This window comes from Bufo bufo, chromosome 11, assembly GCF_905171765.1.
Source record: "Bufo bufo chromosome 11, aBufBuf1.1, whole genome shotgun sequence".
Classification (NCBI taxonomy): domain Eukaryota; kingdom Metazoa; phylum Chordata; class Amphibia; order Anura; family Bufonidae; genus Bufo; species Bufo bufo.
Genome location: NC_053399.1, coordinates 10362250 through 10381140, shown reverse-complemented (window position 1 = coordinate 10381140; position 18891 = coordinate 10362250). Strand labels below are relative to the sequence as shown.

The following is an 18891-nucleotide window of genomic DNA, read 5'->3' as shown; positions in this document are numbered from 1 at the left end:
TCCATCAGCATGCTGGATGTTCTCCTTGGCTTAGCTGTAGCACAGAGGAGAGCAGGGACCCAGCTACAGGGGTAGCAGTTGCACCCAGGCCCTACTGTGTGAGGGGCCCAAAGATCCCTCTACCACACAAGACACCAGTATTATGAATGACACCATGGCCGGGAAGTCCTCTACAGGCTTCTAGCAAAGAGGATGGGACCAACAATCCAAGGGCCCCACTGCAGCTGTATGGCATCCCCTTGGTTGAGAAGGTTCAGTAGGTTGTTGTGTGCGCTCTTTGCACTGACCCGTCCTCTTACAATTACATTGCCTGACCCGCGAAATCAGATTATACTGGAAAAAGCAGATGCAGGCAATTTCCGAGAGGAAAGCTTCAGAAAACAAATAATGTTTTTTATAACATACTTGCGGATGCACAGATGTAGCAGAGGCGAGTGGACAACCTCTTTTCTAGATACATATCGGCTGATAAGACGGCAGGAGCGGCAGGCATTAGATGGTGCCCTTTAAAAATGAGTGGGGACACAGTCCCCAGTACCTTCAGGATTATAGAGGGCAGTGGGGGTCCCGAGCACCCTACTAGATGGTCCCATAGAAATGAATGGAGCAGAGGGCACTAGCGATCTGCTCACATGGGCAATTGGGGACCTCTGTTGAGAGAAGCAAGTAGGAGGAGAAGTTAGCTACTTCCTCTCTACTGCACTGCATTTCTTGCTTTACAACTTCCTAAAATTGGGGAACGGTTCATGTCTGTGACCAATAGCAAAGTGCTCTTCCACCCCCTACAGGCATAGATCCGATCAGATAGGTCTCTGCACACTGGGGGGGAGGGGGCGGCCCCTCTGGGTGACAGAGCAATCGGCCCCAGGAGCCGCCAATATGGCTGACACTAGTAGCTGCTTCCTGTCCCAGAAACTGAAGGCAGGAGCAGAAGAGAGATTAGAACAGACTGATACTCCGTTCTCCTGGTGTAATCGACGCAGGAAAAAATGTCTTAAAATCAGGAGCGCGTCCAGAACTCGTAGCGGGGAAAGTCTTTAGAGTGTTTACTTCAGCGACCGGCGCCTCAATCATCCGGGCCGTGAGATCCTCACATTTAGAGGGCGACGCCATTTAAGTTTTTTTCTCCTTTTTGTGTGTGTTTATATCTTTGAATTTGCTGAACATTATACTTGCGAGAGGTAAACAGACGACCAAGTGCATGCAGATATAGCCGTAGAAGGCTAGGAGCACACTAAGGAATAGCGGCGGATCTCCACCTCTGAACTTTGTAGTTTAGATACAAATATGTGGGTTAATTCAGTTTGTTAAAGCAGCCGGAGCATCGTTTTTCTGATACAGAGCTCCAAATCCCCTGCATAGACATACATGATAAAATTCTGGAGGGCTGCAGTCACCAATGACCAGCATGTAGTAATCTGCTGAGCTCCCTCTAGTGGCGGCTGTATAGATCTGTATGTAGTAATCTCCTGAGCTCCCTCTAGTGGTGGCTGTATATATCTGTATGTAGTAATCTCCTGAGCTCCCTCTAGTGGTGGCTGTATATATATGTATGCAGTAATCTCCTGAGCTCCCTCTAGTGGAGGCTGTATATATCTGTATGTAATAATCTCCTGAGCTCCCTCTAGTGGTGGCTGTATATATCTGTATGTAGTAATCTCCTGAGCTCCCTCTAGTGGTGGCTGTATATATCTGTATGTAGTAATCTCCTGAGCTCCTCTAGTGGTGGCTGTATATATCTGTATGTAGTAATCTCCTGAGCTCCCTCTAGTGGTGGCTTTATATATCTGTATGCAGTAATCTCCTGAGCTCCCTCTAGTGGTGTCTGTATATATCTGTATGCAATAATCTCCTGAGCTCCCTCTAGTAGTGGCTGTATATATCTGTATGCAGTAATCTCCTGATCTCCCCCTAGTGGTGGCTGTATGCATCTGTATGTAGTAATCTCCTGAGCTCCCTCTAGTGGTGGCTGTATATATCTGTATGTAGTAATCTCCTGAGCTCCTCTAGTGGTGGCTGTATATATATCTGTATGCAGTAATCTTCTGAGCTCCTTCTAGTGGTAGCTGTATATATCTGTATGCAGTAATCTCCTGAGCTCCCTCTAGTGGTGGCTGTATATATCTGTATGCAGTAATCTCCTGAGCTCCCTCTAGTGGAGGCTGTATATATCTGTATGTAATAATCTCCTGAGCTCCCTCTAGTGGTGGCTGTATATATCTGTATGTAGTAATCTCCTGAGCTCCCTCTAGTGGTGGCTGTATATATCTGTATGTAGTAATCTCCTGAGCTCCTCTAGTGGTGGCTGTATATATCTGTATGTAGTAATCTCCTGAGCTCCCTCTAGTGGTGGCTTTATATATCTGTATGCAGTAATCTCCTGAGCTCCCTCTAGTGGTGTCTGTATATATCTGTATGCAATAATCTCCTGAGCTCCCTCTAGTAGTGGCTGTATATATCTGTATGCAGTAATCTCCTGATCTCCCCCTAGTGGTGGCTGTATGCATCTGTATGTAGTAATGTCCTGAGCTCCCTTTAGTGGTGGCTGTATATATATCTATATGTAGTAATCTCCTGAGCTCCCTCTAGTGGTGGCTTTATATATCTGTATGTAGTAATCTCCTGAGCTCCCTCTAGTGGTGGCTTTATATATCTGTATGCAGTAATCTCCTGAGCTCCCTCTAGTGGTGGCTGTATATATCTGTATGTAGTAATCTCCTGAGCTCCCTCTAGTGTCTAGTGGTGGCTGTATATATCTGTATGTAGTAATCTCCTGAGCTCCCTCTAGTGTCTAGTGGTGACTGTATATATCTGTATGTAGTAATCTCCTCAGCTCCTCTAGTGGTGGCTGTATATATCTGTATGTAGTAATCTCCTGAGCTCCCTCTAGTGGTGGCTGTATATATATCTGTATGCAGTAATCTCCTGAGCTCCTTCTAGTGGTGGCTGTATATATCTGTATGCAGTAATCTCCTGAGCTCCACCTAGTGATGGCTGTATATATCTGTATGCAGTAATCTCCTGAGCTCCACCTAGTGATGGCTGTCTATATCTGTATGCAGTAATCTCCTGAGCTCCCTCTAGTGGTGGCTGTATATATCTGTATGCAGTAATCTCCTGAGCTCCCTCTAGTGGTGGCTGTCTATATCTGTATGCAGTAATCTCCTGAGCTCCCTCTAGTGGTGGCTGTATATATCTGTATGCAGTTATCTCCTGAGCTCCCTCTAGTGGTGTCTGTATATATCTGTATGCAGTAATCTCCTGAGCTCCCTCTAGTGGTGTCTGTATATATCTGTATGCAGTAATCTCCTGAGCTCCCTCTAGTAGTGGCTGTATATATCTGTATGTAGTAATCTCCTGATCTCCCCCTAGTGGTGGCTGTATGTATCTGTATGTAGTAATGTCCTGAGCTCCCTTTAGTGGTGGCTGTATATATATCTATATGTAGTAATCTCCTGAGCTCCCTCTAGTGGTGGCTGTATATATCTGTATGCAGTAATCTCCTGAGCTCCCTCTAGTGGTGGCTGTACATATCTGTATGCAGTAATCTCCTGAGCTCCCTCTAGTGGTGGCTGTCTATATCTGTATGCAGTAATCTCCTGAGCTCCCTCTAGTGGTGGCTGTATATATATGTATGCAGTAATCTCCTGAGCTCCCTCTAGTGGTGGCTGTACATATCTGTATGCAGTAATCTCCTGAGCTCCCTCTAGTGGTGGCTGTATATATATGTATACAGTAATCTCCTGAGCTCCCTCTAGTGGTGACTGTTAGGGATGACTTCGCATGAAACATCCGAAGTCGATTCGCATAAAACTTTGTTTGAATACTGTACGGAGCGGACGCTCCGTACAGTACTAGAATGTATTGGCTCCGATCAGCCGAAGTTATTACTTCAAAAAGGCTCTCGCTCCGTACAGTATTCAAACTGTATGTAGTAATCTCCTGAGCGCGCTTCTGAGAGGAGGACTCGGTGGTGGACTGGCCATAGAACCTAAAGGGAAACTGCCTGGTGGGCCGATACCCAGAGGGCCACATGAGCTCTTCTCACGGCTGTCAGCCAGGTAAGTAATGATCTGACGCTCCCCTCCTGACTCCTGAAATCAACTGTATTGGCATCCTAAGGCAACTGGAGTAAGCGGACAGAACATGGCAGATGGAGCTGGCCACCACAGAGTGACAGTTTTTGGGGAGGTATTTTGTGTTTCTGGGGCAGTATTTTAACTGTGATGCACTGTGGTATTTGGCGCTGCTAGGGTGGTATAATATGCCGCAATACGGTATTGCTAGCTCCACCTACTTCTGTTGGCCCTGCCTTCTGTAAATTTGGACTACAAAATGAGGCCACTTGTTTTTTTTCCAGGGCCACTTTAATTTTCTAGTCCATCCCATCCCTTCCTAATCACGTACATATGGTCTAGTAGGGCACACGGAAAGGGATTTTCCAGATGAGACGACCTCTTTTTTTTTTTTTCATTCAGGGAATGCAGGACCCATCTTCTCATGATTGGTGGGGGTCCCAGCTGTCAGACCCCCATCGATCAGGCACTTATCCCCTAGTTTATATCTTGGATCAACCCCTTTAAGTGCAGCTCGCCTGATTTTTTTCACTTGACAAACTGGATAATATCAGGTCATGGGGTCTTGTCTCCCACGTCCTTAGCTCCAGCGCCCGCGCTCGCGTCTGGAGCCTGTCATTAATTATTCTATACAGTAATATCAACATGCTGTGTTTTTTTTGGGAGAAACCTTCCTGCCCTCACAATACTGATGTTACAGAGACTATTCTGGACCCAAGATTAGTGAAATCCATGAAGGTCCTGACTTGTCTGTGACTCACCGGATGCAAGTTACGTAATGAACATCGGGATGGGGATTGCCAGGCTGTCCACACAGGCCCTAAGGGATTGCAGGGAAAGGCTTGGCACGGGGCACCAGACGCTCAAATTTCATTCAAAATTCAGGAAACGCTCGTCTGGTTGCAGTACATTTTTTTCTTCTTTTATGTCAGTAGATTTGAGTGCTCTTGTGCAAATCACAGATCCAATATACAGTTGCAAGAAAAAGTATGTGAACCCTTTGGAATGATATGGATTTCTGCACAAATTGGTCATAAAATGTGATCTGATCTTCATGTAAGTCACAACTATAGACAATCACAGTCTGCTTAAACTAATAACACACAAAGAGTTAAATGTTACCATGTTTTTATTGAACACACCATGTAAACATTCACAGTGCAGGTGGAGAAAGTATGTGAACCCTTGGATTTAATAACTGGTTGAACCTCCTTTGGCAGCAATAACTTCAACCAAACGTTTCCTGTAGTTGCAGATCAGACGTGCACAACGGTCAGGAGTAATTCTTCACCATTCCTCTTTACAGAACTGTTTCAGTTCAGCAATATTCTTGGGATGTCTGGTGTGAATCGCTTTCTTGAGGTCATGCCACAACATCTCAATCGGGTTGAGGTCAGGACTCTGACTTGGCCCCTCCAGAAGGCGTATTTTCTTCTGTTTAAGCCATTCTGTTGATTTACTTCTATGCTTTGGGTCGTTGTCCTGTTACAACACCCATCTTCTGTGGAGCTTCAGCTGGTGGACAGATGCCTTAAGTTCTCCTGCAAAATGTCTTGATAAACTTGGAAATTCATTTTTCCTTCGATGATTGCAATCCGTCCAGGCCCTGACACAGCAAAGCAGCCCCAAACCATGATGCCCCCACCACCATACTTCACAGTTGGGATGAGGTTTTGATGTTGGTGTGCTGTGCCTCTCTTTCTCCACACATAGTGTTGTGTGTTTCTTCCAAACAACTCAACTTTGGTTTCATCTGTCCACAGAATATTTTGCCAGTACTGCTGTGGAACATCCAGGTGCTCTTGTGCAAACTGTAAACGTGCAGCAATGTTTTTTTGGACAGCAGTGGCTTCCTCTGTGGTATCCTCCCATGAAATCCATTCTTGTTTAGTGTTTTACATATCGTAGATTCGCTAACAGGGATGTTAGCATATGCCAGAGACTTCTGTAAGTCTTTAGCTGACACTCTAGGATTCTTCTCCACCTCATTGAGCAGTCTGCGCTGTGCTCTTGCAGTCATCTTTACAGGACGGCCACTCCTAGGGAGAGTAGCAGCAGTGCTGAACTTTCTCCATTTATAGACAACTTGTCTTACCGTGGACTGATGAACAGCAAGGCTTTTGGAGATACTTTTATAACCCTTTCCAGCTTTATGCAAGTCAACAATTCTTAATCGTAGGTCTTCTGAGAGCTCTTTTGTGCGAGGCATCATTCACATCAGGCAATGCTTCTTGTTCAATAAAAACATGGTAACATTTAATTCTTTGTGTGTTATTAGTTTAAGCAGACTGTGATTGTCTATTGTTGTGACTTAGAGGAAGATCAGATCACATTTTATGACCAATTTGTGCAGAAATCCATATCATTCCAAAGGGTTCACATACTTTTTCTTGCAACTGTATGGTGGCATCCTGTATCGGCGCGGCCCACTGTACTTCTATGACTATGTGCTAAACCCACCAGACACTGCTTGAAAAAGGTCTAGAAGACCGAAATATCAGAGATATCTGCATTCACTGCACATATAAAAAAGAGCGGCTATCCTGAAGATTACATTGGATCTGGGATTTACACAAGAGCACTCAGGTCTACTGAAAAAAATAAAAGTAAATGCAACAAGATGGACGTGCCCTGAATATGGTGGAACGAAAAATCCTTTCAGTGGCACTGATACAATTTATCAGACGAGTGCTGATATAAACTATTTTATATTTATTTATATACTGTATATTATTTATATTTTATATAATATTCTATTTCGTGTACCTGCACTTTATTAAGCATGGGATCTGGATGAATCCCCCCTCCAAAAAAGGGGAGACCTCCAGAAGAGTGGGCTCCCCCCCCCCCCACTGGTTTAGGTCCCTTTCACATGAGTGAGAATTCCGCACGGGTGTGATGCAAACGCACTGCGCCCGCACGGAATCCTAACCCATTCATTTAAATGGGTTTGTGTACATGAGCGGTGGTTTTCACGCATCACTTTTGCGTTGCGTGAAAATCGCAGCATGTTCTATATTCTGCGATTTTCACGCAATGCAGGCCCCTTAGAAGTGAATGGGGCTGCGTTTAAATCGCATCCGCAAGCAAGTGCGGGTGCGATTTTCAGGGATGGTTGCTAAGAGATGTTGTTTGTAAACATTAGTTTTTTTTACCACATGCGTGCAAAACGCAGTAAATCGCATTGCACCCGTGCAATAAAAACTGAACGCGATTGCAAACAAAACTGAATGACTTTGCTTGCGAAACCACACAGTTTTCACTGAACGCATCCGCAATGCATCCAGACACGCTCGTCTGCAAGGGGCCTTACTGGTGCCCTGCACGGTAACATGTGAGTACCAGCTCCTGCACAGTGTCTAAAACATTAATTTGGCGCAATTTCCTCCAGACTCCTGGCACATTTTGTGAGAGTACGAGCAAATACGGATCCACCCATTACTGAAACCCTATTGACCCAAAAGGGGCGTGGTCTATATTCTAAGAGGCGAGGCATGAAATAGTCCTTTCTGAAAAGTCGCCAATGCTGCCTGATGCAATAGGAAACAAGGGGGGGCAGATTTACTATTGAAAATGTAGCAGTTTTTTTGGCACGCTCTGCGCCCCAAAAAAACAAAGCAAAACAAAAAACTAGTGTGCATGCATGTGCATCACATTTACTGTTTTATACACTTTTCTAAGCCTTTCATACAAGGGGCGTAACTTTTTGTGAAAGGGTGTGGCTTCATGGGAAGGGGGCATTGCCTAGTGTGGCTCTGAGCGCCAAAATTCCGGCGCATATTTGGAGCGAAACTATGCCAACCTATAGGTATCGTAAACTTAGACTAGACAGGTTTTTTTGGCGTACATAAGGAATTCTGGAGTAAATCTGGTGCAGGATTTACGATACTCCAAATTAGTGATGAGCGAAACGAGCTTTGGATGCTACATCCGAATTCGCTTCGTTCACTACTTCGGATTAATGCTGTACGGAGATCCGTCTCCATACAGCATTAAAATGTATGGACTCCGATGAGCTAAAGTCAATTATTTGCGAAGTCGCTCGTGTCTTCGTTGAATAACTTCGGTAGTTGATTTTTTGAACTTGGCCGAGTTTGGTTCCGAGGTATAAGTTGGAACCAACGCCGTGTTTGGTTTTCCACTTTAAAAATCAACTACGGAAGCTATTCAACAAAGGCTTGCGCGACTTCATCTACCGAAGCAACGAAGTTACGCGCAACTTTGCGAAAAACTGACTTAGACTCATCGGAGCCCATACATTGTAATGCTGTACGGAGACGGATCTCTGTACAGCATGAATCCCAGCACATCCGAAGCTCGAAGCGAGCGAAGCCCTCATTACTACTCCAAATTGATGAAGGTCCACGCGCCAGAACTGTAAATTTGTCCAATATTAGAATTGTGAGTCATATTTTTAGACCGCGCAAAGTGCGACACTATTAGTAAATCCGCCCTATTGTCTGTAAATCCGCCGTCACATTGTGCAGCCCCCGGTGTTCCCAGAACACGTCACCCAGTCTTGTAAATGTTACTATATTAGTGAGGTGACATGTTCCGTGTCTGCAGATGCTTCTAGCATTTCCTCCTCTCCTGCCTGTAAATCCCTGCGGCGGAAGGTCACGACCTCTCTGCACCGATTTCCGCCCCCTTCCTTCATGCACAGAGCACAGGAAGATCTTTCCATTGCATGCTTCCCGGTAGGAGAGCGCGGGTGCACCTTCCTGGCCCTGGGAGTACAGCACCAACCCTAAAACCGCCCCGAGATGCTGCTCATCCCAAATAACTGGAATCTGCGGCCGTTGGCTTCCGGTGTTTTATTGGGCGTTTAGAGGGGACGTGGGCGAACGTCACGGCAGAAATGCCAGGACGTCTGGAAAATTCTGTTTTTTAGGGATTTTCTGGTTTTATGGAAAGAAAACCTCAGATGTTGTGTAATGAATAGTCCTGCAACTTTCAAATACACATAGATTCCATTCTTTGCCGTTTTCAAGACCTCTGCTTATTGTCAGTGAATGGGAGGCTTGAAAAAGCCCATCCTGATCATGTCCAACTGATACAGTAACCAGCTAAACAGCCTGCGTCAGTCAGAAAGTGGTTCTAAAACTGATACACAAGGCATATTAAATTAACAGCAGCATCTGTTTCATTTCCATAGGCAATTTCCTGATACAGTTTGTCTCAGTTCCCCTCCATTTCGATATCTCTGCCTGCTGACAGTGAATGGGAACATGGGGACATTCTTGTTTACCTTCCAGAGACTGTCTACCTGCAACAAAATAAATAAATAAATAAATAAAAGGTTTTAGAATTTTGGATTCCTTCCCGCAAAACCTTGACAAAATCTCATTCACTTTGCTGCAAATTTTTCGCAAACAAATCTGGAAGAAAACCGCATTTCAGCTGCGTGTGAATGTACCCTAATGCTTCTCACAGCTGAACATTTGCTACATTTGTGTTCAGTCTACCTAATCATCTGTGGGTGAAGCAGCAGACTGATACAATGTATCAGTGCAGATGAAATGTAACTGCTGCTGATCCCTTAAAGGGTTTCTGTCACCCCACAAAACTCTTTTTTTTTTTTTTGGATAGTTAGATTTCTCATAGTGCGATATAGCAGAATATAATGCTCTTACTTACTTTCATGCGGCCGATTCTTTATAAAACGAACTTTTATAATATGTAAATGAGGGCTCTACCAGCAAGTAGGGCGTCTACTTGCTGGTAGCCGCAGCAGCAATCCGCCCCCTCGCCGTGTTGATTGACAGGGCCAGCCGTGATCTCCTCCTCCGGCCGGCCCTGTCAGTAATTCAAAAATCGCGCGCCTCGCGTCATTCGGCGCAGGCGCTCTGAGATGAGGAGGCTCGTCTCCTCAGCACTCCCTCAGTGCGCCTGCGCCGATGACGTCTTCTCTTTCGGTGATGTCATCGGCGCAGGCGCACTGAGGGAGTTCTGAGGAGACGAGCCTCCTCATCTCAGAGCGCCTGCGCCGAATGACCAGAGGCGCGCGATTTTTGAATTACTGACAGGGCCGGCCGGAGGAGGAGATCACGGCTGGCCCTGTCAATCAACACGGCGAGGGGGCGGATTGCTGCTGCGGCTACCAGCAAGTAGACGCCCTACTTGCTGGTAGAGCCCTCATTTACATATTATAAAAGTTCGTTTTATAAAGAATCGGCCGCATGAAAGTAAGTAAGAGCATTATATTCTCCTATATCGCGCTATAAGGAATCTAACTATCCAAAAAAAAAAAGAGTTTTGTGGGGTGACAGAAACCCTTTAACCTCTCATAGGATTGTCTGCACTGGATACAACTGTACCAAACCCTCTGCTGTGAGACCGTATTAGCTCTGTTCAGGTCTCTAAGAATATTTCCATTCACTGACATTCAATTCAGGAGTTGAAACACAGTCTAAGCTGACAGGCCTTTTCTGAACGTCAGTCGCTAGGTTGGATTTCTCGCTTCTTTTTTTTGGGGTCTATTGTTTCCTCTGAGATAAGCGGCGCCACAGGCACCTGCCTATTGCCGCTGTGCATGATCTCCTTGCACTCCACATCTTTAGCTGCTCTTTATTAACGAGCCGTCTTGAAGTTTCTACTTCTCTCCTGAGCACTTAGGTCAAGTGCGACAGCAGTAAGAAAGCACAATGGCCGCCGTGTGACCCCGGACGTGACTCCGGCTCTAAATACAGGAAGTTGTTCCTGTTATCGGATTCGATTTATTATACGTTTTCTGTTTTAAGCAGCTGCATTAAGTGCTGGCATCTGGAGCTGGCACCGACTCCGCTCATTCCTGGCACAGGCAGCGTTCCAAGGGAAAGGGGAAGCAGAAAGCGTCTCTGAATAAGCATTGCTGGGATCTATCCTGAGAAAACTCCGACTCCGCGCTGTAAACTTATCACTGTGGCAAACGGTTATCGCCACACAGAAAAAGAGGAGGTCTCAGGCCAATTCCCCTGGACACTGCGTCCTCCTAAATATAAGAAGACGCCGTGCCCGGGAGATTTCTCTGCACACTTAGGTTTCACCATGTGCTGAATCCGGAGCGAAGAGCTCTGGTCTGGGGTCTGTATATAGATAGCGGGGGCCGGTGATCTGCTCAGAGCTCTGTATTATTATTTTTTTGGGGGGGGGAGGGGGGTAATGGGCAGTATTAGTTTAGGGCAGGGATGGCCAACCTGCGGCTCCCAAGCTGTTGTAAAACTACAACTCCCACCCTGCCCTGCTGTTGGCAGTCTAGGAATGCTGGGAGTTGTAGTTTTGCAACAGCTGGAGAGCCTCAGGTTGACCATCACTGGTTTAGGGTCCATTCACACGTCCGCAATTCTGTTCCGCATTTTGCGGACCCATTCATTTCTATGTCCGGATCCGGAAATGCGGATCTGCAATTCCGTTCCCGAAAAAAATAGAACATGTCCTATTCTTGTCCGCAATTGCGGACAAGATTAGGCATTTTCTATTATAGTTCTGGCGATGTGCGGTCCGCAAAATGCGGAACGCACATTGCCGGTGTCCGTGTTTTGTGGATCTGCAAAACACATACGGATGTGTGAATGGTCCCTCAGTATTCATTTGTGGATATGATCAGGAGGGTCACATGCACTATTTGTGGGGGCGCGTCCTACTTAAAGGGTCAGGGCATGAGGAAAAAATAAATAAAATAAAAAAGCCGCTTCTCTAAAGTTGGGAAATATGAATTACATAAACACACACAAAATGATGGAACCGTCGGCAGCAGTTTATGGACAGTTTCCGGTAGCAAAATATTTATATTCTACGTGCAGGATGAATCCGAAAACCTTTGTCGCCCACGTTCTCCTGCTGTTGTGAAACTGCACGCTGGGAGTTGTAGTGCCACAGCAGCTGGAGAGTCGCAGGCTGGAGACCACCGCTCTACGTTCTAATAATTGTGGAAGATATTGAGTTTTTACACAGTTTATATCTTGGTGTAAACGAAAGGCATTTTATAATCATCACAAGAGCAGGTGCAAGAGGTTTATGAGCCAAGACTCACAGGAAGAGGCTCCGTATCGGGGGATCCACTAAGGTGGCGGGAGGGGGTCCGGGTGTTGTGGTGGTCACGAGAACCCAACCTGCACACACAGCGCCACACCGTAGGTCTCCCTGTAAATGACATATTAGCGTCCCCCGATCCTTAGGGTGTATTCACACCTTGCAGTTGGCGTGTGTTGATACTCTGTATTCTTTCTGTGATGGGGGGTGGACGGTTGTACATGGTTACAGTGCATGTGTTGGTTCCACCTATAGCTCACTCCTGTAGGGTTCACGGTAGGGTCTTTTTAGATGGAAACCATCAACAAGCAGCTGCTGATGGATCTTACTGTGCAGGTTTCATTCTCTGGCCCAGTGTAAGCAGCTAATTTTATTAATGCTGAGTAATATGGCCACATTTTAGGCATCCTATAATGGCCTCAATACCCGGACCTACCGCGGCGGTTCTTCTACTCTAGGGATGCCCAACCTGCGGCCCTTCAGCGGTTGTAAAACTGCAACTCCCACCATGCTTGGCTGTAGGCTATTGGATTTTCGGGCATGCTGGGAGTTGTAGTTTTACAATTGCTGGAGGGCTGCAGGTTGGGCATCCCTGTTCTACCCCAATCATTGAACCACGGGTGGTCCGGGTCTTTAAAATGCAGCTGGCTAAAACACATACATACCTGACGTTCATGAGGCACCAAATACCAAACCGTCTGATTAATGTAGAAATACCTAATGCGTGAATGTGGGAATTCAGATGTTAATGGCCCAGACTGCAAGGGGTTCAGAAAGCAACTCATTCTGCCGGTCTGTTCACATGTAGCTTTATAATATGTATGAGATCCACAAACAGCAGCTTGTTGATGGTTTCCATGCATTGATGCTATCTGTTGAATGCATTGCAGCATTAAAAAATAAATAAATAAATAGCTCTATAGTAGGCAAATCTAAAATTCTAAATGGAGATTTACTTTAGAGGGGTTTTCCAGGACTAACATATTGATAGGATAACAGATATAACAGATCATCAATATCTGTGGGGCGTCTGACACCGGCAACTGCGGTTTAGGAATCAAGAGTGTATGGAGTTAGAACACCACAGCGCCATATGCTGTTCAATGGTCATTTTGGGTACTACAGCTGAACGCCCATTCACTCAGCTGTAGTACCCGAGAATGACCACTATGTGATGTAGGGCGCTGTGATGTTCTGGCTCCATACACTCTTCACCTCTTGGAACTGCGGCTGCTGCTAAAAGCCTAACGAAGGGGGGTGTCAGGTATCAGACCCCCGTTGATCTAATACTGATGACCTATCCTATGGATAGGTCATCAATATTTTAATTCCAGAAAACCCCTTTGTGCTGTAAGTGGCTTTCCCTCTTAAAGGGGTTCTCCGGCTGCTGTGAGCCTCACCGTTCATGGAGACGGCGATCCCGTGTACCCGCGCCATTCATCTCTGTGCCGGAGATTGCTGCGCTCAACTACTCCACCTGTCCACAGAGCTGTAGAGCCAATGGGAGCAAGAACCAACAGAAGCCAGAGACAGAACTTTGCAAATCTTTATTTTTTATTTTTTTGTCTAGAAGACCCATTTTATGTTGTTTTCTCTGCATTGAATCATTAGAAAGAATTTTATTTATTTCTGGGAAAAGCTTTGCATAATTCATGCAGGATTTTTGTATTTCAGAACGACTCATAACACAAACTCGTTACTCCAGGATCAGGACCCTGAGGTTTATGCAGCCCCTGAATAATTAAGACTCTTTAGCAAAAAAATTATAATTATTATATTTTTGTAAATAGAAGCTTTCCTCCAATAGCGGAACATTATTTCACCCGCCAAAACTGTACAAGATACTGCAGTGCCATCGTGGTTCTTCCCCCTCCAATAACAACCAAAGCAAAAGTAAAACATCTGGAGGCCATTTTTGGAACGAGTCTATGGTTTTCTCCAGGATAGTCATGTGTCTAAGGTCCGTCATCTGAGCGCCCATAAGGCATTGCTGTCTGGTGAGCGGAATTCAGAAGAGTTCTTGACTTTGCTTCTCCATTTAGTATCAAAGCTAATGGTAACTTGATGAATACAAGAGGGAAATGTGGGATCGTATTTCTCCTTATGTAGAGAGCCTCTTCACATGGGAATGTGGCTGCATGAGGTGGGTCACCGCTGTACCCAGTGTCTGGCTGAGCAGTCACGTTCCAGGGTGGAGAGGGACCCTAACCCTAGCATCTTGAGGATATCTGTCAGCCATTGATTCGATAGGTGGAAATCCAGCCTTTCTGACTACCATTTTTGTGATAGGTAGGAACCACTGCCATCAAATATCAAGTTGATGGACAGTTTTAGGGTCCAGGTAGTTCAAGGGGAATTGGTAGAACTGAAAGGTTCCAGTAATAGAAAGTTGGATCTTACCCAAATTGCCCCATCCTAATAACCTGTAATCATAACGTCAGAAACATCATTACCTTGTTAAATGTCTTCTCCTGTATTTCACAGGTCCAACATGGAGATGAATATCAACAACCTGACAGCTGGGGCGACAACCTTGGTTCCGGATCACACCACCGAGAAGCTTGAAACCTGCTTCCTACCGGAAAATGCTGAATGGGTTTTCGCCTACCAACCTATCTACATGTGGTTCATCTTCGCCTTGGGTTTCGTAGAAAACCTGTTTGTCATCTTGGTTTTTGTCCTTCACAACAGTCGCTGCACAGTGGCCGAGATCTACCTGGGGAATATGGCGGCTGCCGACCTGATTTTCATCAGCGGCCTACCATTCTGGGCTATATATATCACCAACAAGTTCTACTGGCCATTTGGAGGCTTCATGTGTGTGGCCGTCAACTCCTTGATCCAACTCAACAATTACAGCAGCATCTACTTCCTTATGATGGTCAGCATCGACCGGTATCTAGCTCTGGTGAAGACCATGTCATTTGGCCGAATGAGAAGCCCTTGGTGCGCCAAAGTCAACTGTTCAATCATCTGGATCTTTGCCATAGGCGTCAGCCTGCCCAAGGTGGTGTTTAGAAAGGTGATCTTTGTTCCAGCACTAAACACTACGGCCTGCATCATCGTCCCCCCTGCTGTGGGCTGGCACGTTGCCAACAATCTTATTACCAACATATGTGGCTTTGTGATCCCGGTAGCCGTCATTGCCTTCTGCACCTTCCAGATTATAGGCGTCCTACGGAACAACACCATGCAGCAATTCAAGGAGATCAACAACGAGAAGAAGGCCACATGGTTGGTGCTGTCGGTGCTCTTGGTCTTCATCATCTGCTGGCTTCCATTTCACGTTTTCACCTTCATTGACACATTCGACACACTCGGGGTCTTTGAAGGGTGTGCCGCGGCTCTGGCTATCGAGATCGGGAATCAAATTTCTTCCTACATCGCTTACAGCAACAGCTGCATCAACCCTCTGCTCTACGTCATGGTTGGCAATCATTTCCGAAAGAAGGCCAAGGAGGTCTATTGGCAACTTCTGGCCCAGATAAAATCCCAAAAAAACCAGCCTATGCCCAGGAACTACTCCGGAGTCACCGTGCGAACCTCGATCTCCATGGGCCAGCAAAATTTAATTATCAGGACATAAAACGCGTCTAGTCTGTGAAGTTGCGCGCAAGTCTTTCCGATTTACGATCCCTAACTAAACAGGTCTTGGAATAAGCTTCCGTTATTTATTTGTGTATTTTCAGATTCCTGCCTTTCTTATTTTTATTTTTTTGCACAGACTCCTATTTTCCAGATGGTTTTGTTGGGGCTCCCGTACATGGTAGGACATTGGTACGCCCCAATTAGGGGAAGCGGGTGTTTTATTTATGTTTTTTTTTTGTAGCTAGACTCTGGAACGCTCCAGGAGGACCAGTGCTTGCCGTGTGTGATATTTATGAAGGACTGACCCTGTTTTTTTTTGGGACAGCAGTGTTATTTTTCCATTACAAGGGACATGTATTGTATATGATTTTTTTTTGGGGGGGGGGGTATTTTTACATGAAGTAATATGGCCATAGACTGCAATGTACACATCTGGTCCATTCAGATGTCCTGCGGTGGTGTATGGAACCGTTTAGGATTTTAGAAAAAAAATCTGATTAATATGGCAGGGGAATGACTGGCGTGACTGCTGCCGGGCTGGGGAATACACTGCCTAACGACTACTGGGTCTGTCTTAGATTACTAGGACTTTAGCTCAGAAATGAACTAGTGACTCCTAAAGAGTTAAAGGGGTTGACCAGGATTAGAAATAAGTGGCTGCCCCTTCTTCTTCTTCCTATAAACAGCTCCACTCTGGCCCATGGGCTGTGTCTGGTATTGCACTCATTCACTTGAATAGCTGCAATTCCAAACACAATCTATGGAAATGAGTGATGCTGTCTCTGGAAGGGTACCAGCAGTTACACCTGGGGCCCTGGTACCTGCTGGGGGCCCGACCGGACTCGTCCAGACAGATGAGTGAGTGTGATGTAGTTTTACATTGGGGCGCAGTGGCTTTAGGCTACTCCTCTGCCTTCATATGGGATCTGATGGAATCTATTTACTTGGATCTGTTTGACAAATGTTGGGTACAGATGCGGCACAGAACGCCTACTTCCATGTGCACGCTGCGTAAGTATGTGCACCGTACTTAAAGGGGGTTTACAATTTTACGTACAATGAAAAGCTTCGCAGCTCTCCAGACAAGTGTTTCTATTCCTTTGTAAGATTTCTTTGAACAAAGCGAGTGAAAACTTTCTCTGAAGGTTTGTTACAATGTGTCAGTGTAGGAAACAACATGAAGCACCTACACTCATACATTGTAACAAACTGCAGCTGTGAGCAGTTAACCTTCTGAATGCTATGAAAATCTTGGAAATAATGAGGAGTTGAAACAATGTATAATAAAGTTCTATGACTTTTCATCATACAGTGATTGAAGGGTGTGTATACTTTTGCAAGCATTTTTTAGTGCGACTACAATGAAGCGTCTGTATTAAAGAGGTTTTCTAGGATTGGAAAAACATGGCTGCTTTTATTCTGTACCAGACACAACCCACGGATCAGTGTAGCAGGGGAAAGCAGAAGTTTTTTTTTTTCTAATCCTGGACAACCCCTTTAAACCTCCTCCCGCTTACAGTATTGAGCGCAGACCTATGTGTCACTATGGTTACACACTATAGACAATCCTTTGTGGTCTGATCAGTCTTGTATTAGTCCACAACAGAAGGATCAGACTACAGTTTGCTTGTAGTCTGTAACCATGGAGACACATGGGTTGGTAGAGGAGCTGTAAACATGCAAATTGATAGGAGATTCTTAATCAAAAGCATTTAAAAAGTTGCTTTATTTCAGAAGTATTGAGCAAGAAAATATGGGGTTGAAAAAGTATACATACCCTTTAAGGTTTTGACAGATCCATGCCCCCTGTGGAGCTATTGGTATCTGTAAGGACATTGAATCCACTGTGACTGATATTAATGCAATGCAAATTCTATGTATAGGGGTTGTGCAGGATTAGAAAATCATGGCAGCTTTCTTCCAGAAACTGTGCGATGTCTGCCCATGGATTGTGTCTGCTATTGCCACTCTGCTCCATGGAAGTGAATAGGGCTGAGCTGCAATACCACACACAACCTGAAGACAGGGGTGGCGCCAGAAGACGGCCATGTTTTTAAAAAATCTTTGATAGCCCCTTTCATGAAGGATATAGGGTGTGTTATATATTAAACAGAAGGTGAATGTATAATATATATTATCTGTAAATGGTACATGTCGTCTGCTGTTAATAAACTAATCCCTGTTTTTATTACCTCATTAGATAATAAACGCTGACTTTTACAAGGTACATTTGTGGGATAATGATTGGTTCTTGGCTCTGTGGATGTTGCGGCACTGTAAGGCCGACCCTGCTCTGCACTATGGTGCCTCCTGTGGCCCGCGTCTCCGCGCACCAGGAGTTTTAATTCTGATCTAATTGCTAAAAGTGCCATTAACTATTTTATGATTCGGGTAAAGCTGGGTGACTACAGATTTGGCCGCCATGAAGTTGCTGACCCATAAATCTCACTAACTCCATGGTGTATACTACTGCCATGAGGATACACATTAAGCCTACATGCACACAACTGTATGTGTTTTGCTGTCCGCAAATTGCGAATCTGCGAAAAAAACGGATGACGTCCGTATGGCATCCTTTTTTTTTTTGCGGATCCATTGTAACCATGCTTATCCTTGTCTGCAAAATGGACAAGAATAGGACATGTTATTTTTATTTTTTGCGGGGCTACGGAACAGAGCAACGGAGCGCTGTCCACATCTTTTGCAGCCCGATTGAAGTGAATGGATCCGCACCCGAGCCGCAAAAAAATGCGGCTCGGATGCAGAACCAAACCACGTTCGTGTGCATGTAGCCTAAAGGGAATGACCTATTCTATAAATCAAGTATTTATCTTAAAGGGAACCTGTCACCGGGATTTTGTGTATAGAGCTGAGGACATGGGCCGCTAGATGGCCGCTAGCACATCCGCAATACCCAGTCCCCATAGCTCTGTGTGCTTTTATTGTGTAAAAAACTGATTTGATACATATGCAAATTAACATAAAAGAGTCATATCTTACTTGTGTGACCAGAGAAGAGTCATATTTTCAAGCTCTGACTCATCTCAGGTTAATTTTCATATGTATCAAATCGTTTTTTTTACACAATGAAAGCACACAGAGCTATGGGGACTGGGTATTGCAGATGTGCTAGCGGCCATCTAGCAACCCATGTCCTCAGCTCTATACACCAAATCCTGGTGACAGGTTCCCTTTAAACACATTTTGTTTTTATAAC

At 45.2% G+C, this 18891-nt stretch overlaps 1 protein-coding gene across 2 annotated transcripts in view; it reads left to right on the top strand.

Annotated features, from left to right (window-relative positions):
- The window catches only part of LOC120982178 (B2 bradykinin receptor-like), a 50730-nt gene that overhangs the window by 17979 nt on the left and 13860 nt on the right, over positions 1–18891 (top strand). Inside the window, exon 2 of one of the 2 annotated variants that reach the window (XR_005774856.1) lies at positions 14571–16245. Coding sequence is in view for 1 of the 2 variants with exons in the window: in XM_040412159.1 (XP_040268093.1) it covers positions 14571–15672 (1102 nt within the window). In the remaining variant the exon portion in view is untranslated. Of the gene's footprint in view, positions 1–14570; positions 17893–18891 lie in introns of those variants that run through there. The other variant, XM_040412159.1, reaches the window with a different exon arrangement.